This window comes from Cnephaeus nilssonii (genome assembly GCF_951640355.1).
Source record: "Cnephaeus nilssonii genome assembly, chromosome: 5".
Taxonomy (NCBI): domain Eukaryota; kingdom Metazoa; phylum Chordata; class Mammalia; order Chiroptera; family Vespertilionidae; genus Cnephaeus; species Cnephaeus nilssonii.
In genome coordinates, this window is record NC_137076.1 from 101,846,706 (window position 1) to 101,872,724 (window position 26,019).

At 47.1% G+C, this 26,019-nt stretch overlaps 1 protein-coding gene across 1 annotated transcript in view; it reads right to left on the reverse strand.

Moving 5' to 3' along the window:
* The window catches only part of SLIT3 (slit guidance ligand 3), a 536,028-nt gene that overhangs the window by 488,410 nt on the left and 21,599 nt on the right, over positions 1 to 26,019 (reverse strand). Inside the window, exon 2 of the mRNA XM_079771932.1 lies at positions 2,562 to 2,633. Within this exon, the coding sequence (XP_079628058.1) occupies positions 2,562 to 2,633 (72 nt within the window). The remainder of the gene's footprint in view (positions 1 to 2,561; positions 2,634 to 26,019) is intronic.

The following is a 26,019-nucleotide window of genomic DNA, read 5'->3' on the forward strand; positions in this document are numbered from 1 at the left end:
CCATGGGATGATGGCTGGGTGGAGTTTGGCTCTTTATTAGCCCCATTTGGGAGAAAGCTGTTTCCCACATTGTGGTCATAGCAGAGTTCTTGCAACAGACTACTGAGAAAGGGAACTGACTGATAGCACAGCAGAGTCCTTTTCCTACTCCTACCCCATGGGAGAAAGAATTGTGAAGGGCAATTCTTACATCTTCTCTTTGAATGCACTTTATTTGGGAAAACTGCCTTTGGATGAGGCCGAAGTTCCCCAATCTCTGTTTTATCTGCTTTTGCCCATTCCCAGCACTATGGTGACCCATTCTGCTAGGAAGTGGGTGGCACGATCAAATTATTCAAGACCATCAAGTCTTTTCTGGCTTCATGATAAACTGTAAATAAGAAACAGATACAGGGAAGATACCAAGGTGGGGTGAACGCTTTTCAAAAAAAGATAGTTGTTTAGGTTACTCTGCTAAACAGCAAAGATTAAGGAAAAATATCGTTTGTATGTCTGGGTACTTTATTGGTGTTTGCCGGAAAGCACTTCCACTATCCTACCTGCCTGATTCTTGTAGAGCAATAATGGGCCACTTGAATGGGACTGCCTTTGAATTGATGAGATAATGAAACATATTATATTGATAGAGTCTATAATGTGGGGGAAGGGAGAGGGTTTTGGCATCGCTTATCAAAATAAGATTGTACCCATTAACTAAAAACAAAATAAGAAGAATGTGCCAATAAACTACAGTCAAAGGAATGATGTAGACCATGCGGAGGATATTAACACGATCTTATGTGATTATTTTAAACTTTCTATTTGCAGAGAGAAGATATGGAAATTGGAATTTTTATTAGTCTTTCTGATGTAATGGTAAAATCAAAGGGTTATTTTTGACTTTGTTAGAAAATGAAGCAGTAGGTGAAATTTCTGACTTGTATGAAAGGAAATCTTTCACAGATGCTGGGGGGTTAGAAAAGGGGAAAAAATGAGAGAAGCTAAATGTCTGTTCTTTAAGCAGCAAAATGACCTGGAACCACATTGTTTACTGCCTATATCTCCTCAATGAAAACACCCTAACATTGAGCCCTGGAATTCCTTCATTCCTGTCCCAGTCTCAATTCTGAGCACATACACTTGTCAGAGCTGCCAGTCATCTGACAGACATATGACTGCTTAGAGCAAAAGACAGATATGGCAGGGGCTGGGGTCTTCCCTCCAAGGAGGGCGAGCAGGCAGTGTGCTGGCCGAAGACTGGGGGACACGCCGAGGGGAGAGCATCTGATGGCTGGAGGCCCCGCATTCGGATCCCCGTGTTCTCACACACTGGTGCTCAGGAACTCAGGAAACAGCTTGCTCATCAGTGGTGCATTTACAAAACAGGTGGACTATTGGTTTTCTAAAATCCCTATAATGCAAGTGGCACTGCATGGAGGTTAGAAAGCACACATCCGGGGTTCTGATTCCTCCTCCCTTGGTTACCTGCTATGTGGAGTTAGGACCATTTAACCTATCTGAGCCTCTGTTTCCTCTGGACATGTAGGGGTTAATAACTACATAACAGAGTTTGGTCTGTGGAAGGTACCACATATATCTTGGTTTATCATCATCATTACCATTATTAATTCTCAATCAGGAAAACATCTGTGTTTTCCGATGGTCTTAGGTGACCCTGCTAGCGGTTCTCAACCTGTGGGTCGCGACCCACAGGTTGAGAACCGCTGCTGTAGAGCCTAAGACCATTGGAAAACACAGATATTTACATTACGATTCATTAACAGTAGCAAAATTACAGTTATGAAGTAGCAACGAAAATAATTTTATGGTTGGGGGTCACCACAACATGAGGAACTGTATTAAAGGGTCGCGGCATTAGAAAGGTTGAGAACCACTGGGTTAGAGTGTCAGCCTATGGACCATAGGGTCACAGGTTCAATTCCTGGTCAAGGGCATGTACCTTGGTTGCAGGCTCAATCCCTGGCCCTGGTCAGGGCATGTGTGGGAGGCAGCTCAGACTTAGAGATGAGGGATCACTATTTAGAAATGAGACCTCATATTCCTTGCTCCCCCATTTTGCAAATGCCCATCTCACATTCTGCTACCTGTCTGCACAGCTGGGTGTTCAGCAAGGGCTCTGACCCTGTCTGGCTCCCTCCCCTCCCCTCCCCTCCCCTCCCCTCCCCTCTCCATTAAACAAAAAGATAAATAACTTTTGTCCTGATTTCTCTTTTAATGCATATGCTGGAGAAGAAATTATCATCTCTTTGGAAGGGAAGAATGGTTAGTCAGTCTGATATTGCTGTCATCCTAGAAGCTGGGCATGTTGACTTATTCATGTATGGCCTTCTGTTTTCCCTGTCACTGGACGGACTTCTTCCATTGGTCTAGCCCAGGCAGCAGCGAGGAGACACAGAGTGAGATACCTGTGAAAACCTGGTACCTAATGAAGGGTTGTGTGCCACAGAATGGCAAATTCCTGTTGCCCAGTACTAGGGGGTATAATGTTAGGGCAATGAAACCCTTTCATAAGGCTGAAGAGCTAAAAATAAAAATGTGCTGGAGAGTAATGTGCTACTTACAAGACTCGAAGGTTCTTGAGTCCAGCAAAGTCCATCTTGGTGATCCTAGTGATATTATTTCTGTCCAGGTCACTGAAATGGAGAGAAAATTTGGGTAAGATTTTTTCAGGTTACATTTATAGTCTATTCAACCCAGACTGGCTTGGACTGGAGGGATGTTGCTTGTCAAGAAGAAGGCAATTCCAATGATTAATGATATCCCCTGAGCATGCCCAACTAACCTTAAGGGTATTGTATGGAATAAGCTATCCATTATGTCTGTAGCAGAGTTTGTTATATGTAGCTGCCTGGCTTCTGTTGCCCCTTCATCAGGTCAGAAATTTTTCTTTGGAAGCTCCCCACCCCCAACTCACAGATCACGTCATAAAAGTGGGGCTGAACCTTCGTCTCAGCTCCAAGGATAAGCTCCTCACCAGGCCAGGATTATATGCATCTTTGCCCCCTCTGACCACAGTCATTGTTTGAGGAATGCATACATGACTCAAATTCCCAGTGGGCTCTTCTGTACTGGGGCTGCTAAGCTATTCAGCGCTGCCAGCAGCCATCTTTCCCATGAAGACAGAGCTTTCCAGAGTTAGGAGATAAAACGATTGATTTCTGGTGCTCTCCTACAAGGCTCTGGAGCCACACATGCCTGAAGCCGGACACCTCTGTGTTTGGAGATTACGTGGAGCCACTCTATTCCATCCCTCTTACATTTTGACTTACAGTAGTTTGAGTTAAATTTGCCATCACCTGAAACCAGAAGAATCTTGATTGACTTTGATACCTAGCCAGGTACTTGTCTATTTCCCTCCTAGTTTGAGGACTTCCCAAGGGCAAAGACCATATCTCATTTAACACCATAGCCCAAAAAGGTAGATTGTGTGCTTGTCACAGAGTTAAGGTAACTTCGCTAAATTCCTGCATTAGGTAACGATAGCTACATGGATTACTCTTGCCTTTGTAGGCTTAAGATCCTAAAAATGGTCCCAAAGAGAAGGATTTATCATAGGAGAACTGAAAGCATTATGGTGGCTTTTTTGGGGAGAAGGGAGTACCATGAGGGTAGGAAACTAGAATTAGGGAAAAACAAAGTCAAGAATAAACTTATATAAATGTGTTCACTAAAACTATATCAGAAGACTGGACACAAAAAAGGACCACAAATAATGTTCTAATTCTTAATAATGAATGCTGAACAATGAATTCCTATTTTCCATGCCTTCCTCATGAGAAACTTTCCAGGGCTTTGGCCAAGTTAGAGCTTCAACAAGGTACCTGTAAACTATCTTGCTCTGCTTTCCTCCAGAACATTCAGCTAAAAGGACATTTTCCAGTAATGGGTTCCTATCTACGTGTTCTCTACAGTAGTCCCCCCTTTTCCCAGCATCACTTTCTGTAGTTTCAGTGGCCCATGGTTAACTGCGATAAGAAAATATTAAATGGAAAATTCCAGAAATAAACAATGCGTACGTTTTAAATTGTGCACCACTCTGAGTAGTGTGATGGAATGTCACGCCTTCCCACTCCTTTCTGCCCAGGACGTGAATCATCCCTTTGTGCAGCGTAAATGCTACTGGCCCATTAATCACTCAGCAGCCAACTCAGTTCGACTGCCATGGAATCACAGGGCTTGTGACCCTTATTCTACTTACTCATGGCCCCCAAAGCACGAATATTATGCTGGCAATTTGGATATGCCAAGAAAAGCCATAAAGTGCTTCCTTTGAGTAAAAAGATATGAGGTATAGAAAAAAGCAGTACACAGAGGGTTCAGTACTATCTATGGTTTCAGGCATCCATGGGGGCCTGGAACATATGCCCTGTGGATAAGTGAGGGACCACTGCACTTCCTTGGTTTTCCCAGTCAGGTCCTGAGGTTGTCACCCTGTAGTTGGGCCTCAGTGAGACTTGTGAGATCTGCAGTTGCATAAAAAGAATGAGGAAACAATTTTCAGATTCTCGTACTTTGCAGGAGGAAAAACCAAGTTTGGGGAGGGATTACTCTCCTGATATAGAAATAATACTGAAATAAACATGAAGCGGGTCCTTGAGGAACCTCGCCTGGGAACTCGCCACTCCATCCAGTGTTCCACCATCTAAAATAGCAAAGTTGTTTCTGAACTAGCCTACAATGGAGAAGGGCAGTATGTGGACTCCTCAGACTAAGGTGAGTGCTGAGGAAGGAAGAGCAAGAACTGCACAGGGAAATAGAAAAGGATTGCTCACGCAAAGATTAGGGACCAGCATGACGACAGGGGTCTGTGCATGCTCATAATCACCCTGAGTATTTTTCTCACCTCCCATCACAACTGGGATGGTTGTTTGGGGACCTTGACAACTGTGAATATGACAGTGCAACTAAGGGTTTCATTACGGGGACACAGCATGGCATCTCAGCAGCTAATGCCAGTGGCTGTGGCACCAATATTCTTCAACTAATTTTTATTATGTGAAGGGGGACAAAGTGTGCTGCTGAGATGCTGAGGACTTGGGGTTGGGTTGTGATGGGGACTGTGGGGCTGCCGTGGGAACATAGTCAGTGTCTGGGAAGCAGCGCTTCAGAGGCAAGCAGCCCTGAGTGTGAATCCTCACCTTGCCACATAATGAGTGACCTAAAGGCAGTTCACTGCATCTCTGAGGCTCAGTTTCTCCATCTGCCAAATGAGGGCGACAACCTTGACCTCAACAGTTTTTAAGAGGGTTAAATAAGACGATGCATGCATAGCGCTTATCTGACACTTGTGAAAGACTCAATCATGGCAGCTATTGTTACTATAATTAGTTGAACTGAATATCCCCACCTCCACTATGAAATTTCAGTGCACCAAGAGCAGCTGACTGCCCCACCCCAAACTCTGTGCTTACAGATGAATCTTGGGATCCTCAAGAGACTCGGTTTGCATGCTATCTTCCTACAGATGAAAAGAGGGGGCATTTTGTGGTTGATAGGAAGGCAGCACCACGAGTGCCCCCTCACGCTGCCTCTCCCTCGAAGCATTTCTATGACACCTATTTCCATGGTTATTTCCATGGTAGCTTCTCCTCCCTGATCCATACAATACTGCCAGACGGCCAAGGAGAAGGTCAGGGAGCACATGAGCTTTGAGGTGAGACAGGTCAGGGTTCAAATCTCTGTCCACGCCCCCACTCCCAGTTCTGTGAGCTTGCATAATTCACTTAAATTCTCTGAGCCTCCATGCTTTCTGTAACTCTCTCCTACTTGCAGACCTTGGAATGGTGAGACATAAGGAATCCTGGATTGCAAACATGCCTGGCGAAAAATGGGAATTAATTAAACTGACACTGAGAAGAGGCTGCACTACTTCACATGCCCATCCTTCTCCCAACCCCCATTGTCCTGTCCAGGCTCCTATGGATCCTTAGATTTCTCAGCCTTCACCTTTAGCCTCTGAGGGAATCTGATCTCAGCCTAGGATGAGTTCTGGACCATCTGCAGGCATGGTCGCATCTGGAGTGATCCTGGATAGGGAAACCATTACAGTGTCTAGATGTGGGGTGGGGAAGTGAAGTAGTTTTAAAACATGTCTGCAAATGATTTCTTTGACAATAACTGACTGCCTGGCTGTCTCTCAGAGCAACTGCATTGGTGCCCTGAGCTGCCATGTGAAAAGACCAGAAGACCATGGCGGGTGAGGGAGAGAGGGAGGGAAGGAAGAGAGGTAGAGATGGAAGGAGGGAGGAAGGGAGGGAAGGAGGGAGGGAGAGGGAGAGAGAGGAAAAAGAGAGAGAGAGAGAGAGAGAGAGAGAGAGAGAGAGAGAGAGAGAGAGAGATGCCTGAGGAGCCCTAGCTGCTCCAGCCCTGGCTGTTTGGATCTTTCTAGCCTAGAGGTCAAGCACGTAACAGCAGACACTTTTGTGATTCCAGCTGCAGCTACCATCTGGCTAGAACTTATGAAAAGCCAGATCACCCGGCTAAACGGCCTTGAGTTCCTGCCCACAAAAACTGTAGTAGAGAATACTAAATGAGTGCTATGTCTTACACCATTAAGTGTTGGAATGATTGGTTTTGCAAAAAAATGGAAAGATGAAAGAGAAAGGAAAGCCACCTTCCAAATATTTAATTTAGGCATTAACAATGGACCTGCATTCACATGACTCTCACAAGTCCTTTCTGAGGCTTGCCTGCCACCCTTGAAACTCTCAGTGCGGTCTTTATGGTCAGGGATAACTCACAGGGGCTGAAGGCTCCTGTGTCATTCTAGGAATGAGGTGAGAATTGGTGCTGCTCTCAGCCTCTGAGGCGTAAGACTGCATAATTAGGCTGCCCATCTCTCCAAGTGGGGCTTACAGTGCCATGGGAATCACCCTGGTGTTATATAGTAATCACAATGAGCAGGTGCCATTCATTCAACATTGTGCCAGACTGGCAAGTTGTCCACCAAACCAGGTCCCTCTGTCTGGTGAACACAGAGAGACTACGTTTCTCAGCTTCCCTTGCAGGTAGGGGAAACTATGTAACTGAGTTCTCACAATTACATGGGTAGAAGCAATATATGCTGCTTTCAAGCCTTGGTCCAAAAAACATCCTGCTCACCTTGGGCTGGAGTCAGTAGATCCAGTGGAGGATTCGACGAATCTGCTGATTCCAGCCCAAGGTGAGCAGATAGAAAGAGCCTGGGTCCCTGAATGACTGCATGGAACAGAGACCTTCCCTTCCCTGCCTCCCCATTTACCCACATTAGACTTAGACATGTTTAAGACATAACTCTTAAGACACTGAAATTTTGTGACTATTGGTTATAGCAGTCTACATTGACAAGAGCAACATTTTTAAGTCAGGTGCTCCTCATCCTTTTTTTCTTTCTTCTCTTTGCAACTGCTCTGAAAGGTAGGTATTAGTCATCCTTCAACAGATAAAAATACTGAAGATCAGCCTTAATAAGAGTTGATATTTGCTGGGCCCAAACTATGCACCAGGCATTGTTCTAAATAGTTTATGTTCATTCTCTCTTATCCAGACAGCAATCCTATGAGATAGGTACTATAATTATCCCATTTTTCACATGAGGAAACTGAAGCTTAGTCTCCCCCACCTACACCCCAACTTAGAAGATTTTACCAATAAAACAAGTTGCCATGAGGCCACACAACCAATAAGCAGCAATGGCTGGGATGTGAACTCGGGCTCTCTGGATGCAGAGGCCATGCTTTATATCACATCATGCTGCCCATCTGCAACTAGAGTCTAAGCATTTTCCATTGTGTCAGTTTAACAGCTGACAAAAAAAAAAAAGAACAGAACAGAATTCCCCGTCCCTATGTCATGAAGAAAGCAAAGGGGCACTCCCAGTGGCTTTGCTACTCCCACTATGGCCAAGATGTTACACTTCCTAGTCTGTTGCCCAGGGAGTTCTGGGCCTGTGGGAGTGCTGAGCCCCTTTGTAAGCTCCAGGGAGAAGTGCTTTCTTGCTCTGTTTGCCAGTGTCTGGTTTCTGCCATGTTCCTCATCATCTGCCATGTTGCCTCCATAAACAGGCATCACCATGGTAATCTCCTGCATTATTTCCCCCCATCCCGATCATAAATCATAAACCAACACTGTGACTTGCAGCTTTGTGGTATTTTCACATCTGTTTGACACCTTGGGTGGGGTGGAAGAGAAAGAAAAATTTAGAACAACATTGGAAAAAATGAAACAAAAATGTTCTAGGGTAGGCCACTGTCCCTATCTTGGCACATGTGTATCCATACCCTTCTTTTGATTCATTCTGTGGCATTCCAGCAAATTTTTTTTTTTTTTTTTTTTTTTTTTTTTTTTTTTTTTTTTTTTTTTTTGCTGTGGCACATGTGGGAAGGGGGAGCAGCAAAAACATCTCCTAGTGAAGCTGTTAGCAGAGCACGGAAAAAAGGGTTTCAATTGTAAACCCAGAAGATGTTGCAGAGGAAAGCAAGACATTCCTTCTTTCCTTCTGTCTGTTTTTCCTTCCTTCCTCTCCCTTTCTCCTCCTCACTTCTATCCTTTCTTTTTTCCGACCATGCACCTTTATTAAATACTACTCTGGTCCTGGCACTGTGATGGCAGCTAGGAATAGAGTGTTGAACAAATAAAGGGTTCCTTTCAGGGAACTTTTATTCTCCTGGTAAGAATGGCAGACAGATTCTAGGGTGCCCTCCCTCCTAGTATTACCACCCTATGTAATCCCCACTCCTTGAGTGTGGGTAGGACTTGCTTCTCATCAATATAATACAGCAAAGGTGGTAGGATGTCACTTCTGTGATTACATCACACATGACTGTAATGCCTGTCTTGCTAGGGGACTCTCCCTTGCTACCTGTGATGAAGTAAGTGGCTACATTAGGGAAGCACATAGGCAAGAACTGAGGGAAGCCTCCACAGACAACCAACAAAGACCTAAGAATGACCAGCAAGAGCCCAAATCCCTCAGTCTAACAGGCTGCAAAGGACTAAATTCTGCCAACAATCTCAAGAGCTTGGACATGGATCTGTCCCCGGTTGAGCCTTCATATGAGACCTCAGTCACAACCAACACTCAATTGCAGCTTTGTAAGACCCTGAAGGAGCTAGCTAAGGGCAAAGGCTGAAGGGAGAACTTTCCAAGTGGAGGACAGAATCGTAAAGGTCCTGAGTAGAGAAAGCATTTGGAGGATCTGAGCAACAGAAAGGAAGTCAGGTACTGGAGCAGAATGTCATTAAATAGGATCACAGAGGCAGGTGGCACCCAGACTGTGGAGCATCCTTGAGGCAGACTTCAAGCTTTCAGCAATGAAAGGACAGAAGGGAAAAAGGGGTCAAGCAGGAAATGCCTGATTTAACAGACCTCAGCCTCTTTCCCCTGACATCAGACCTGCCCCCTACAACCAGGTTCATTTCCCCCAATTGCCAATTTCTTTCACAGTGCAACAATAGGCAGGTGGGTCTCACTGCTGTTCTTAGCCTGCTTCACTTAATTCTTTCTTCTTTTGGTCCACAGACATTTACTGAGCACCTACCAGATCGGGGAACTGAGTTAGACACTCCATCAACAAATATATTCCTGTTATTGGCTGGCTTTGAAAGCTACCAACATCCTTTCTCCATCCAAACCCTACCACTACATCATGGGTTGAATTGTGTTCCCCCATAAGGTGAAGTCCGAACTCCCAGTACCTGTGAATGTAACCCTGTTTGGAAATAGGACCTTTGTAGATGTAATCAGGTTAAAATAAGGCCATTAGGGTGGGTGCTAATCCAGCATGAGTGAAGTCCTCATAAGATGAAAAAAACAGAGACACACTGGGAGAACCATGCGATAGCAGAGGTAGAGACTGGAGTGATACAGCGGCAAGCCAGGGACTGCTGAGGACTGACAGCCACCACCAGAAGCTGGTAGCACACAAGGAAACACCCTCCCCTGCATACTTCAGAGCAAACATGGCACTACTGCTCTTCAATTTCAGACTGTTAGCCCCTAGAACTACGACAATATACACTTCTGTGTTTGAAGCCACCCAGTTTGTGGTTATTGGTTATGGCAGCCCCAGGAAACTGATACACCCTCTTTTCAGACCTTGTGAGCCTCCCAGCCTCCCCTCTGCAGCTTTCCCAGCCTCTCCAAACTCCGCCGATCTCTCTCTTCCCTGACCCTCTAAACTCCTGCATCATTTGGCCCCCTCACAACTCCATTCGGGCTTTCATCACATTCCCTTCCACCGTGCGTGCTGCTACCTGCTTCCTGTGTGTGCGCCTCATCTCCCAAAGGAGTGTGCAGCTCTGTGGGAGCCAAGACCACAGACTATCCTCCCCTCCTGTCCTCCCAGACACCGCGGATGAAGTGAGGCCCCTTGAAGACACTCAGAGAAACATGCATTAGTTTTCTCTGGATGCTGGGCGGAGAGTTTTATTGTTTTTAAAAACATGTTACATTTTGCTTATTGGGACGGTTGGTATTTTCCACAGTAAATATGTATTACTCATGCACCCTTCCCTCCCCACCAAAAAATGTTGAAAATGTGTGATCCAGTTGAAATAGGACTCTCCCCATAGCTAGTAACCAGCCGAGCTGCGGCCACTCAAGGCTCTGGAAATCTGGCCAAAGTGAGATGTTCCTTGTAAGTCCAAGGGCAGTTCTCTGAAGCTGCTCAGACTGTCCTGCCCTATGGGTGTCTTCCTGCCCTTGCGTCCTCTCCCAGCCCAAAGGACTTGATGCCATCCATCTTCCATGATGGCGCAGAGGGAACAGCATGTGTTCAAGAACCGTCAAATTGCCATCCGCCAGGTCAGGCAGCCGCGTGTCCCTGCGGATCACCCTCACAGAGCTCCCGTCTCATGTTTTACCTCTCCCGACTGGCACAACAGGAGGCATCATTTGACTGTTCTCTGACTTCTGCACTTCATTCTCATCCGTTACATAACCACATACAAGTTCAAAAACACACGCATTCGGGAGAGAAATGACTGAGTTTGATTTAAAAAACTGGCTTCAGACTACCTCAGTTGTTTGGGAACTAAGCCTCCCTGGGCTAAATTTCTGGCTTGGCAACACGCTCGCATATATAATTTTACACCTGCAAAAGTCTGCAGCCAGCGCTGTGCAGACTGCTACCTGTAGGGAGGAGAACGGTCCAGAGCGAGGGGCAACCTGGAGGGCTGGATGTGGTGGTGGTGAGGGCCCCGCAAGGAGGAGGGGTGGGTTGGGTCTCTGTTTTGAGTGCTCTTTCTTGCAGGAGGGCTCCCTGCTGGCCTGCCTTGCTCATTCAATCCATGCTCTAGCAGGAAAGGGCATGCCTGAGGCATATCTAGCTCTTTGCTGGAGGCAGCAGAGTAGAACTTGCAAACTGGTGGCCCACAGGCCAATTCTGGCCTGCAGATGTGTTTAGTCTGGTTCTCAGTATGGGTTTAAGATTTGTAACTTAATTGCCAATTTGGGAGAATGTAACTTATAAGTCTGGAATCCTGGATTGTCTCCCCAAAAAAATCGGGGCTACTGTGAACTGGAACTAAGAAGCAACTGCCCATTTTGGACAAGGCAGGTGCTCTGTAGTCCATCAGTCAACCTGGTCTGCTTCCCTAACTGACGTACCTGCTTGGTCCTTACAGGCATGTCAGTTTGAGCTCCCTGCTCCAGAGCCCAATGTTTAGGAAAGCAGGCCTGAATCAGAGAGCTTGGACTCAGATCTTAGCGTGGTGTGATTTGGGGCAGGTTCTTAACCCATCCCCAGGCTTCTCTTTCTTCATCTATAAAATGGGTATAATAGTAGCTTCCTCCTAGGATGCTGTAAGGATTAAAGGATACAACAAAGTGACTCTAGAATGGCATCTTACTCCTTTCTGAGCAAAGACCGCTAGGTAATGCCTATCAATCAAAAAGTTCATCATTTTTTGTCCCACTTTACCAAGCTCTTCCAAACAATTCTCAGAAGGCCTGTTCTCAAAACCTTCCCTACACTGCATGTAGAGCACATGAAAATATGGTTCTGCAAACCCTGGAAGTCAGGAAACAGAAACCTCAGAGGAGACTGGGGTCAGCCTTTGGAAATGTGACAAGAAATGTCAGGCGCATGGCACGACAGGACACCGCTATGTGTTCACCACACTATTTCATTTTCCTCCTTGGTAAACAGCGAGATTAAATTTCCTGGTGCCCCTTGTATTTAGGTAAGACCAGGAGACTGATTTCTTTCCAAGCAAGACCATTGAACATCTCACACAGCATAATCCTTTCTTCCCCTTCCTTGTCTTCCTTGATAAGGGGCCACGTGTAAAAATGGTGGTATCCTAATATGGAAGAAGCCTGGGTTCCGGAGTGACAGTGTGGAGTACAGACCACAACCACTACCCACACCAACAGCACTGCTTACTGTGCTTTGCCACACATATATCAGGGTTTCTTTGTTCCTGAAGCATAGCCTGGTTTGTGCTGACTGATGGCACATGGCTATACAGCAGAGTAGGAAAGAAAGGCCTAGAAGTTAAGCAATCGTGATCTTTCTCTGTGCCATTTCTATCTCATAGCATGACCTTGGGAAAACTACTGGCCCCAATTTTAAAAGGTGGAAAATGTAGTGACTGATTCACCAGGGTCAGAATCTCACTGACCCTGGATTATTCCCCAGGATAATTCTCATAGGCTTTGAGGCCCATTAACAAACATTAAACTATGCTTAAAAAAAAAAAAAAAGAATGCCATCTAAGTTCTCATCAACAGAGGTACAGAACCTGCATCCTGCCCACATTAGGGTCTAAATTACTCCTCCTGCAGAATGAGTAATTATTATGCGAGAGCCAACGTGCACGGGGTATTTACCTTGTGCTAAAAACTATGCTAAGCACTTCACATTCAGTGCCTCTTACAATCCTCACCACCAGCCTGTGAGATAGGTACTATTATTATTCCCATTTCATGAAGCGATCAACTTCAAGAAATAAATATAGAGTCCTGAAGGGCGAGAGACCAATTGACATGACCTAATCACACAATTTTTGTAACATACTAAAAATTTTAGCTAAACTAATAAACTTCAATTTCTCAGGCATTAGGGCCATATCTTATTTATATTTGAATCCTCGGGGTTCAGCACAATGCTTAGCACATAAAAGACATAATAAATATCTGTTGAATGACTGAATGATCTGGACCTGAGCTCTTTTCTTTTTAAATATATGTTTTTATTGATTTCAGAATGGAAGGGAGAAGGAGAGATAGAAACATTAATGATGAGAGAGAATCATCAATTGGCTGCCTCCTACATGACCCACACTGGGGATCGAGCCTGCAACCCAGGCATGTGTCCTGACCGGGATTCAAACCGTGACCTCCTGGTTCATAGGTCAATACTCAACCACTGAGCCATGCCGGCTGAGCTGAACCTGAGCTTTTTATTGATGGTTTTAACTGAGTTACATTTGTTCCTCATTGACCATGGCTTCAGATCCAAAGTCGATGTCCATATTTCATTTACACCAGTAAATCTGGGCATCAGTTCGAACTAGAGTGACCATGTAATTTAACATCCAAACTGCAATGCTTTGCACATCAAAGACTGCCTTTAATAATTATATCAGGAAAACAGGGAAAGTTAGAACTGTCCTGGGCAAATAGTGTTCCTCGTTAGAGCCACAAAATTCCCATGATTAGAGGTGAGTGGACAAACAAGGGGGCCTGTTCCCCATGTCCTTATTCTTATGGAGTGCCATCCCCCCTTTATGTCCACTTTGATCAGACCACTTTCAAATCCATGCTATTTGGCCCTGAATGGGCGGTTCGTTTGGTTGGAGCACTGTCCTGTGCACCAAAAGGTTGCAGTTTCGATTTCCGGCCAGGGTACATAGCTAGGTTGTCAGGGCACATACCTACATTGTGGGTTCAATCCCTGGGTGAGGTGCATACTCTCTCTCCCCCTTCCGCTCTAAAAATCAATGAAAACATATCCTCAGGTAAGAGTTTTAAAAATAAAATAAAATCTATTCTTCTTGTAGGACACATCATGGTTGTCATTCTCTGAAAGGTGCAGGTCTCTAAGCCTGACCAGCCACACAGCGCACACACCATTAACTGTTAATCTAGGTGCAGCAATCACTTTAAGAAAACAGGAAGGGGCATCCCAAGGAATGCAATGGTTGCAGGAACATAAATATGGATTGCGTTGGAACAGACTACATACTTTGTATAAACACTAATAAAGTAAGTTCAGGCTGAGCTGTGACTTTAAAGGAAATTCTTCCCCATAAACATGTCCTGCCATGCCCTAATAACTCCTTAATTTGATGCACATTTGGGAAGGATGATGCGAAGCAATCACAGAATAATGTTAAGGTCTGCTGCGAAGGAGGAGTGGTAGAGGGGATGTGATGCAACTTGGAGCTTCACCATCCGCCACAGAGTTGGCTTCTTTGCACATTTCACACATGGAGGGAATTTGCAGGAGTGACATGCAGGAAATCAGAGACAGGTCTTTGCAGGTTAAGCATAAGAAAATTCTGGATGTCATCTGATGGCGCCGTATAGGACTCCTGGCGAGTCCGTTTCTGGCCTGCCTCTGTTGGAAACAGCAAATGTGCCTTCACTTGCATGTGGACTCTCCGTTTCCTAGACCAGATGCTTTGAATTTCAACTAGACTAGAAGCTCCTTGAGAGCAGATAAAACTTCTTACACATCGAACGTCTTATGCACTGGCTGACACAGCCTCATGCACCTGTGAGAAGGCAGAATGGCACAGTTGATGACAACCAGACCAAAGGCTGCAGCACCAACCAAGGCTCAGGGCCAGTTCCATGACTCACTAATATTGTGGTTTGGGTGAGCCACTCTTCTCCTCTGCAAAACGGGGTAATAGCACTTGCTGAACCTCGGAGAGTTTCTGAGGTGATCAAATGGAGTACTATAAGATAAAAGGCTTTAGAAATTAAGTAAGAGTTATACAACTATAGCAAGTTATTGCTGCCGGGAAAGAATCATAATGATGAACAATAACAGTAAAACAGTTTTGCCATGTATTGAGGTCTCATGATTTATCAGGCACTTCTCATCTCCTTTGAGTTCTTAACATTCCTATGAGGTGTATACTATTATTATCTCCACTTGACAGAAACTGAGGTCCTGAGAGATTAAGTAACTTTCCCTATTTACACATCTTCTATGATCCACAGGGAAATGATTCTAGAGAGCAGGGCTGGATTGGCATGGCTCCATGCTTTTTGCTCCTATAGCTCCCAGGGAATTGAACCAATTGTCTACTTTCTTATGAGCACCTGGAGGGCAAGCACAGTGTGGAAGCCCCCTCCACATACGCAGCAAAGGAGTGCGGAGTTAAGGCTCTTCAAAGTAAAGGGCTGTAGTTTCTTCCTCTCCCAGCCACTCTTCTCTATACCAGCTCTTAGCATCCATGCCCAGCCGCATCTGGCCAAGGACACAGCTGATGCTGACTTGTGTCCAGGTGTATGGAACTGGTCCCTCAACCCATCATGGTTCTGCACCTGCACCAAGGTGAGAAGCTTCAGCCTTGATCCCTGGCCGCCTGGGAGTGTATCCCAAGTGGCTCGTCCATCCAGGCAGGGCCCTGTGCCCACTAAGCTCATTCCAAGCACCATCCCTTTGCTTGGGCAAGGCTCCCACTTGTAATGCCCTCTCCCACTGAGTAAAATGATCTGCAGCTGCCAGGAAGCTTGCCTGGGGAGTGGGTCCCACCTCAGTAACGTGCTGAAGAAGGAGGGCTGGAAAGGAAGACAATACCTATATCTATATCCTGGTCCAGTGTCTCACTATCTATAGTGAGACACTGGACCAGGATGGACCCCAACCCCATTCACGCGGGAGCCACTGTCTTCATCTGACACTGATAATAGGCCAAGGGACAGGGATCATGGAGAGAGAGAGAGAGAGAGAGAGAGAGAGAGAGAGAGAGAGAGAGAGAGAGGAGACACGCTGACTGTGTGATTCTTGGACCAGTTCTGCATGTCCAGACCAGAGAAAGGCAGCCCTCCCTTTCATCATTCGTGCAACCATATCTTGCTTATTATGACAATTTTAAAAACTTCTCTGATTATTCCTTTGAGAATCCAATTTGTTTCCTTTGTAAAGAGGAAACAATTCTCTTCTCAGTTTGGGAGGTGGGGACATTCCATTTATCTTCAGGGGGGAAATCTGTTTCCCATTACAAATCACGTCTGTAGGTCTATTTGCAAAGAATAAATCTCTACACTTTCTGTGGAAAAAGAAATTCTCTCTTCCCTCTCCCACAAACATTTGTGAAGACCCACAAGCGGGAGGCTCCTGCTCTCTTCGCAGCCATTGTGACAAAGATTGAATTTCTGTCCCTTGCTCGGAGCAAGGGCGACTTTTGGCTCTTCTGAAAATCAGCAGTATCCCCAGGTCATCCAGCATACCTGTGAGAGCTGCCACAGAGTTCTCATTAAATCAGCATATAGGGATGGAGACTGACTGCCAGGACCGAGGTCCTGGGAAGACATGGATTAAAGTAAACACACGACCCTCCAAATCCCTGGGCTCTAGGACCAGGGTCAGTAAACTATGGACAAATCAAGCCCACTGCCTGATTTTGTAGAGACTACAAGCTAAGAATGGTTTTTATGTTTTTAAATGGTAGAAGAAACTCAGAAGACTAATATTTCATGACACAAAAAGTATATGAAATTCAAATTTAAGTCCCCATAAATAGTTTTCATGGAACACAGCCATGTTCATCTGTTTATAGACTGACTATGGCTGCTTTCGTGCTATCTGGGCAGAGTTGAATAGCTGCGGCTGAGACCGTATGATCCCCAGAGCCTAAATATTTATTGTGTGATTTGCTGACCTCTGATCTAGGAGCTTATATAGTCCACTAGGGTAAAAAAAACCCCACAAGAAATGACAGTGTTATAACTGTTTGTCTTCCCCCTCAATTCAGATGTTGAAGCCCCAACGTGATGGTGTTTGGAGGAATGGCCTTGGGGAGGTAATTCGGTTTAGATGAGGTCATGAGATTGGAGCCTCAGGATGCGATGTGTCCTTATAAGAAGGAGAGATACCAGAGCACTCTCTCCATCATATGAGGACACGGAGAGAAGGCGGCTGTCTGTAAGCCAGGAAAAGAGCTCTCACCAGAGCTCAACTGTGCTGGCACCTCGATCACGGATGTCCAGCCTCCAGAACTCTGAGAAATAGGTGTCTGTTGGTTAGCCCACCCAGTCAGCAGTATCTATAATAATAAAAGCATAATATGCTAATTAGACTGGACAGCCGAATGACCTTCTGGCCATCCTTCTGGCCGTCCTTCCAGACGACCTTCTAGATGAAGCTGTGGCGGTGGGGGTGAGGCAGAGGCGGCTGCCATGGTGGGCAGAGGCCGAGGCAGAGGCGGTTAGGGGTGATCAGGCAGGAAGGCAAGCAGTTAGGGGTGATCATGCAGTCACACAGAGTGGTTAGGGGTGATCAGGCAGGCAGGCAGACGAGCAGTTAGGAGTCAGCGGTGCCGGATTTCAAGAGGGATGTCCAATTGCTGGTTTAGGCCAGATTCCTGCCAGATTAGACCTAAACTGGCAGTGGGACATCCCCTGAGGGGTCCCGGATTGCGAGAAGGTGCAGGCCTGGCTGAGCCCCCCCCCCCCTGCACAAATTTCGTGCACCAGGCCTCTAGTTTTGTTATAATAGACTGAGCTAACTAAGACAGGCAGTAATCACAGAAATAAGAATAAAAACCACAACATTAACATGGAAGGTGATGCATGCATAATGGTTAAGTGTGGGTACCAGCGTCACACTAAAGCTTACTGTGCACTTGGTAGCCTGACCTAGTGTCATGATTTGGGAAGTTATTTCAATTCCCTGGCCCTCTACTTCCCTATTGGAAAAAGAGATAATCACAATGTCCTCCTCCCTGAGTTGGGCTGAGAATTAATCAAGTTTATACATGCCAACATGATAGAACAACGCTGAGCCCACAGGTGCTCACTACTCTTTGCTCTTCTTATTACTAGCCCTGCTGCTTGTACAACTCCAGGAGACATTTTTCAAGAGATAAAGTACAAAGAGAACATATCATGTGCAGTGCATAGTGGCTCAGAAGTTCAGCAACATGGTGGACCTGGTTCTTGCTAATATGACAATGATGTCTGCACAGAGTTTTCAGCAAAGTGGGGGAGCAGACGCACCATTCCAGATGGAGCAGGCAGGTCCCAGGTATTTTTATTGCCACATCATTTACTCTATCATTATGAAAGAGACTCAAGAATACAATGTCAAATGAGCCGTGGGGACTCCAGCCCAGACCCCCAATCTCTGTGCCTGTCTTTCTCCCTGCCCACAGCCCCTGCTCAGTCATCCTGGGGTGGGTCTCCAATACCCTTTCCTGCGATTACACCTTGCTCCTGATCCCTCAAAATCTCAGGCTGTGGGCTATTTTAAGCCCAAATTAAAGACTCCTCTCTCCTGAATGGCTGCAATTTCAGTCTGTGGTTTGTTCACTCTGACGTGGCTTGGGGCCTTGGCTCTGGTGTGTGGGGCACTGCAAAGGGGAAAATTGTTTTAGGAAGGAGGCAAGGGGCTTTGCAGAAACCATTTCACTGCAACACACTGTGGGAAACACAAGCACATGGATGGACAAATGAAAAGAAGACAACAATGAGAGAGTCCCATACATCTGGAGAAGGATGACACCACGTCAGAAGGAAGAATTAGAAGCTATGCTGTGCTTCAAATTCCGGAGAAAGAGACTTGCCACTTTAATTCCATGAGGCTAAGTCTGCGTTTCTTGATCAGCTTCCGGAAGAAAGAGCCTTTGAGGCTGAAACAGGCCTCTATATCTACAGAAACCTTGCCATACACCCTAGCATTGCAGGGTTGAGCTCGAGAGTTGAGACCATAGGCAAAGCCTCCAGGGCCTGCCCCTGGGAAATCTGGACCCATAGTCCAGTGATGGGCAAATGAGCATCACTGGACTAAATAAAGTAGGCAAGGGCAGATGGAAACCAGAAAGAAACAGGTGTTAGCAGGGCAGAAGCCCACCAAGCTCTCCATGTCGACATTCTCTGTCTAAGCTGGAGGAAGACTGGACAAGAGTGCTCAGGTTCCCATCCTGTTCTTTCTCTCTGTTCCTCACTTCTCACGTTTCTAAAGGGACAGAAAGGGAGAGATGAGCTTCAAGTCATACTTGGAGGGCAGAGTCACTACACTTTCTTCATATAGCATCTGCAGCTTGTCAGATGCCCACACTGACCCCCCAGCCCAGGTGAATTCCCAATTTGGCTAGCTTCATTCTGGAAGCCCCCTAGATGCTCAAGGTGGGCTTCTTAATCAGCATCACAGATGAGGCTGGTTCGGGAAGAGCACACCTCCAGGATCATGAGTCCATTCTGGGCTTTGATTCTTCAGACCCTCACATAGCCATGAGGGACCCTGGAGCCCTTTAGCTAAATGTTTACCACCCTAAGTGGCTAAAAGTAGGCTTCCCACCGTTGAGACCCATTGTACAGACCCTGCTTTTTTGGCTTATCAAAGAGGGATTTTAAAAACTACTTTGGGCTCAGCATGTGGTCCCAGTTCACTAGGGATCCTATTAGCCCCACCACTCCCTATAGCTTCATAGGCAGCCCAATTCACCTATTTATATTACCAGTCTGGCCTAAGTAGGTGACTGAATTTGACTCCCCACTTTATAATGACCAAATGCTTTCCCACCTAGTAAAAAGATGTGTTAGGAAAGAAACCGAGTCTTATGTACCAGTCCTGGCTCCAGTGCCCAGAACAGTGCCTTACCCAAAACTACTTCTCAAAGAACAGTGAACAATTTGAATGTACGAATGTGATCATACCTCTTACACACAGCTTCTGAGACCACATGAGAAGAGAGAAGAGAAGGAAAGGGAATGAGAATTACTCACCCAACCATCTCTCTAGGTGACTTGATCCTGCAAGTCTACTGAAGCACACCCCAACTGCCCAGAGACAAATTGATGGAGATGGCTGTAGGTGAGCCAAACCTTGGCTCCAATAAAATTGAGAACAGCTGGCACCTCTGAATACCCTGATCCCTGGGGGCCCGGGCTCAATGCACACGGGTAAGTACCAGCCCTTTTCCCTTTTGCTTCTTGTCATGCTTAATTACACCAGGATTGTGCTGAGTCAAGCAACCTGCTGGGGTAGGGGCCCAGGCATGACCTTTCCCATTGCTCTCAGCCAGCTCATGGGTCTCAAATAGCCGTGTGCATTTCCACCAAGAAACCCAAGAATACGCAGTGCCAATGCACATGATGCCAAACGCTAAACCCCACACCTCAGTCTCTGGGAGGACGGCCCCTTCTAAACTGAGGGTGAACAAAAGAGCCTTGCAGCAGCCACACCACCTGCATTCAGCCTACCACATCCTGCCTTCTGCCATGAAACTGAGCCCCCTTGGCTATGCAATGTGGCAACCAGCGGTCGGCCAAAGGCAGGCGTAGGGGAGGAAGGTAGGCATGCTCAATGCTCTCACCCGCCCTCTGGCTTTGCCAAGTTTTTAACCAAGGCTTGACTTCCAATCCCTGCACCCTCATCCTAGAGGCAGAGATGCTCACTCTGCACCACTCAAGAAGGAGCACATAGCTCTGCACTTCTCCACACACACACGTGCACCCCTATGCACGTACATATGTGCCTCTGTAAATGTGCGAGAGAAAATCATGCAGCCAAATGCTCTAGATTAGGGTTTTCATCCTCAGCTGCTCTCCAGAATCACCAGGGGCCTGTAATGTCTTGCTGCTCAGACCACACTCCAGAGCAGCAATATCAGAAGCTCTAGGTGTAAAATATCAGACATCAATATGATTTTAAAGCTCCCCAGGTGATTCCAATGTGCAGCTAGGATTGAGAATCATTGCTGCAGGTGAACTGAAAGCCCTGGAAAACTGAGGCTGAGCTCCTAAGCTGGAACTGGGCTCAAGATATCAGGCAGATCTGGAAACTGTTGACCACAAAGCCACAAAGTGATATTCATTCTACAAACACTACTGAACACCAACTATATACTAGGCCCTCTCCTAGGTTTCTAGAGATTGTTTCAAGAGCTGTTCTTCCAGCGATCAATTGGCTTGCAATTTAGGTTTTAGCAAGGTTGGCCTCTGAATCAAGCAACCAAACAGTGGACACTTACACTTACCTATCACCCAGTAGGTGCAAAGCTCTGCAAAAGAGCTAAGAAATATTAGATGAAATTCCTGACCACCCCCCCCCCGCCCCCCAGGCATTTAAACCCTAAATGGAAAAGCCTAAGAATCTGCACACTGAGAAATAAAAACACAACATAATATATAAAGGAGAAATAAATGTGCAATTAAAAAATTCAAAATAACAAATACATATCAAACAACAATGTTGTGCCAGACATTGTATAATAGAGGAAAATAAAGAGAGGATCCCTGTGCTCAAAGAATTTGGGCTAGAGCAGTGGTTCCCAGAGTGGGTTCCCCCAGCCAGCATCATCAGCACTATATGAAAACTTGATAAAAACGTGCATTCTTGTGCCTCATCCCAACCTACTGAATCAAAGCATGTGGAGACAGGGCCCATCAATCTGTGTTTTACAAGCTCTCTAGGTGATTCTGATACCTGCTCAGGTTTGGAAACCACTGGTCTGGAAGACTAATTAATATCACAGGAGTTAGAAAAGGGAAGACACATTTCCTTGGGTCTAGGGTTGATGAAAGCCTTGTAGGATTTGAATCCTGGTTCTGACATAATTTGGGGAACCTTAGATAACTATTTTAACCTCCTTATAGCCTCTATTTGGTCAACTGTAAAGTAGTAATAAGCAGAATGAGGTAATGAGGTCTACCATGTAAAGTCGTATGATGAGTACGTAGGATAATGTGTACCAGTCACCAGGGCAGTGCCTGGGGCCTGGTGAGTAAACTCAGTCATAATACAGGGGAGCTGTTCAGCAAATGAATGTTGACTGCATGAATGAGTGAACTAATTAATGCATGATGGATGGGGACTGGATTTGGCAAACCTGGAAGAGCAACGAAGAATGAGAACTTCATTCAATGGGCAAGTGGGGGGATGTTCAAGACAGGAAAAGGGTTTCTCAGACGAGGGTTCGGAACACCTGGCAGATCTTGAGACTGACATCTTCCTGGCTCTGCCTCCACAGCCTCCTCATGGAAGGCTTTCCTGCCACAGCAGCCAGTGTGTTGGTCATGCACCTGGGCTCTGGAGTAAGACTGTCTGGGTTCAAGTATTTGCTAGTTGAGTGATCTTGGGTGAGTGATTTAACCTCATTAAGCCTTAGCTTTCTCTTCTGAAAAATGGATATATATATATATATATATCTATCTAATAATAGAGTAGTATGCAAATCATCACTCCGCTACACTCACAAGCCACGCCCACCAGCCACGCCCCAGCCACGCCCACCATTCAATCTGAGTAAGTATGCAGTTAAACTGAAAACATGGCGGCAGCCCCGCCCCCCAGCCTCTCCAGGTCTCTGGGAGTTGGAGAAGTCAGGCGCCAGCGCCTGAGGCTGGCTGCAGCCACAGAGACCAAGAAGCCGCCTGCCCCATGATCCCAGGCTGCAGCCAGCCTCAGAAGCCTCAGGTCCGCCTGCCCAACGTCCTGGGGAGACGGAGAAACTGGGCTCCAGCGCCTGAGGCTGGCGGCAGCCACGGAGACCAAGAAGCTGCCGGTCCCATGATCCCAGGCTGCAGCCAGCCTCAGAAGCCTCAGGTCCGCCTGCCCAACGTCCTGGGGAGACGGAGAAACTGGGCTCCAGCGCCTGAGGCTGGCTGCAGCCACAGAGACCAAGAAGCCGCCTGCCCCATGATCCCAGGCTGCAGCCAGCCTCAGAAGCCTCAGGTCTGCCTGCCCAACATCCTGGGGAGACGGAGAAACTGGGCTCCAGCGCCTGAGACTGGCTGCAGCCACGGAGACCAAGCAGCCACCTGCCCCGTGATCCCAGGCCTCAGCCAGCCTCAGAAGCCTTAGGTCCGCCTGCCTCACATCCACCTGCCCCACGTCCTGGGAAGACGGAGAAACCGGGCCCTGCGCCTGAGGCTGGGTGCAGCCGGGAGACCAAGAAGCTGCCCGTCCCATGATCCCAGGCTGCAGCCAGCCTCAGAAGCCTCAGGTCCGCCTGCCCAACGTCCTGGGGAGACGGAGAAACTGGGCTCCAGCACCTGAGGCTGGCTGCAGCCACGGAGACCAAGAAGCTGCCTGCCCCGTGATCTCAGGCCTCAGCCAGCTGGAGAAGCGGTTCACCCCACGTCCTGGGGGAGACAAGAAACCAGGTGCCAGTGCCTGAGGCTGGCTGCAGCCCGGGAGATGAAGAAGCCGCCTGCCCTGTGATCCCAGGCTGCAGCCAGCAGCAGAAACCTCAGGTCCGCCTGCCCCACCTCCTGGGGGAGACTGAGAAACCTGGCCTCAGCGCCTGAGGCTGGCTGCGACCTGGGAGATGAAGAAGCCACCTGCCCCGTGATCCCAAGCCGCAGCCAGCTGGAGAAGCCGCCCTCCCCACGTCCTGGGGGAGACAAGTAACCGGGTGCCAGTACCTGAGGGTGGATGCGATCTGGGAGATGAAGAAGCCACTTGCCCTATGATCCCAGGCTACAGCCAGCTGGAGAAGCTGCCCACCCCATGTCCACCCGCCCCACGTCCTGGGAGAGATGGAGAAACCGGGCACCAGTACCTGAGGCTGGCTGCAGCCCGGGATATGGAGAAGCCGCCCACCCTGCGGTCCTGGGCACCAGTACCTGTGGCTGGCTGCAGCCCGGGATATGGAGAAGCCGCCCACCCTGCGGTCCTGGGCACCAGTACCTGTGGCTGGCTGTGGCCTGGGAGACAGAGAAGCCACCCACCCTGCGGTCCTGGGCACCAGCACCTGCGGCTGGCTGTGGCCTGGGAGACAGAGAAGCCGCTCACCCTGTGGTCCAGGTGCCAGCACCTGCAGCTGGCTACAGCATCGTAGATGGAGAATCCGCCCACCCTGCAGTCCCAGGCACCAGCACCTGTGGCTGGCTGTGGCCTGGGAGACAAAGAAGCCGCCCACCCTGCAGTCCTGGGCGCCAGCACTTGCAGCTGCAGCACAGGCGAAGCCCCCTGTCCACCATCCCCTAAGGCTGCAGCCAGCCTGGGCGCCTATGGCTGACCAGAGGGAGAGAAGCCTAGATCCTGGGTGCCTGTGGTCAGCTGGAGGAGGGAATCCTGGGTACCAGGTGTGGGCCGAGGCAGAGGTAGTTAGGGGCAATCAAGCCAGCAGGGGAGCAGTTAGGGACAATCAGGCTGGTAGGCAGAAGCAGTTAGGGGCAATCAGGCAGGCAGGTGAGTGGTTAGGAGCCAGCAGTTCTGAATTGTGAGAGGGATGTCCAACTGCTGGTTATCCCATGAGGGGTCCCAGATTGGAGAGGGTGCAGGCCAGGCTGAGGGACACACTCCCCGCTGCCCCCCCCCCCGTGCACGAATTTCGTGCACCGGGCCTCTAGTATATATATATATATATATATATATATATATATATATATATATCTTTAAATATAATGAGTCATCTCTAATCATTAGCTCTTTTTATCACGGCACACAGCTGGTTGCTATCCTGAACTCTGCTAAATTGTGGGTGGCAGGGATTTTTCAAGCACACCAGCATTAGTACACTCTGGTACCAGGTCCAAAGAACAAAGTGACTATTTGGTTTTCTCATAACAGCAATAGCTGCCAAGTACTGGGCAGCTGCCTAGGTGCAGGTTATGTGCAGGTGTTACACATTTATAGGTGCTGTACACATGAACCCTGGACACAGGTATCACTGTGCCCATTTAACAGATGAGGAAACTGGAGTTTAGTGACTCATCAAAGTTATACAATTCTTAAGTGTCAAAGCCTGGGTTCAGATTTAGCCCTAATTCCAAACCCATGATCATTCTACTACCATAAACCCACCCCCAGATCCCCCCAGAGGGATATAACTCAGCACTCTGAGTCAGGAAGAGGCAAGTCACAGGTGGCCTGGGGACAGGATGGACAGGATGGTGGACCCGCAGGAGATCAGGCTCCTGGATTCTAAGACTGCTCCCCCGCTGCTAGTAATGATTAAGTATGCATATTGCATAGGTGTTGATCGAGGGAGGATTGTGGAAATGAGGGCAGGCAAAGACTTTCCTTCCCAATCCTAAAATAGTTATCAAACCTAAAACAGAGGGAGAACAATTGAATAAAACAAAAAATTCACATCCACTTTTAGAAATCATTTTCTTCCTCTAAAAGAAGCATTCTGGCCTGTGAAATGATACAGCAAGACGAGCCCCTTTTATCTCCTCCTAGGTCTATTTCCTTAAATGCCAAATTGTCTTCTCTCTTTTCCTCCCAGATACCAGCTGTGATTCTGTTAATGTCTAAGGAGATCTGTAGACGCACAATGCCTCTTCCTGAAGATTTGAACTGTGTTGTCTCTAAATGGAGAGTGATGTGGCTGGCTACCTGTCTTCCCTTGAGAGATTCTAACAAAGATTCCTGGAGTCCAAATACAAACTTGGACTTCATCCTCTCACCTCCTTGGGTTCAGTTGGTCCAAAGAGCCGCCTGGATGCTCTCAACCGGAACAAAGAGGACACAGCTTGGTTGGGACTCTGAGTTTGAAGAACAATTACTAACAATTCACTCTCCCTCAAATCTTATCTTTACCTGCAATGGGCCATGTTACCTCCAGCTAACCCCACCTGACAAAAACATTACTGCATTTTCAAAATTTATCATCTTTGTGTTCCACAGTTGCCATGGTAGTAAAATCTACACTCAACAGTCTCACTGCCATTTTCAACTACAAATGAAACTAGCTGTTCCCAGTTTGGTTCAGCAAAAAAAGAAATGTGCATCTACTATATGCCAGGCCCTGTGCTAGGCATAAGGCCTGGGTGCTGAGATGAATAAGAAAGGGATTTCGATAAGATTTTGCTCCTTTAAAAAGCAACCTTTTTGTTTTTCTCATGATGAGGTTTGTTAAATTAAATCGTGGTGAAATATCCTATATAATAAAGAGGTAATATGCAAA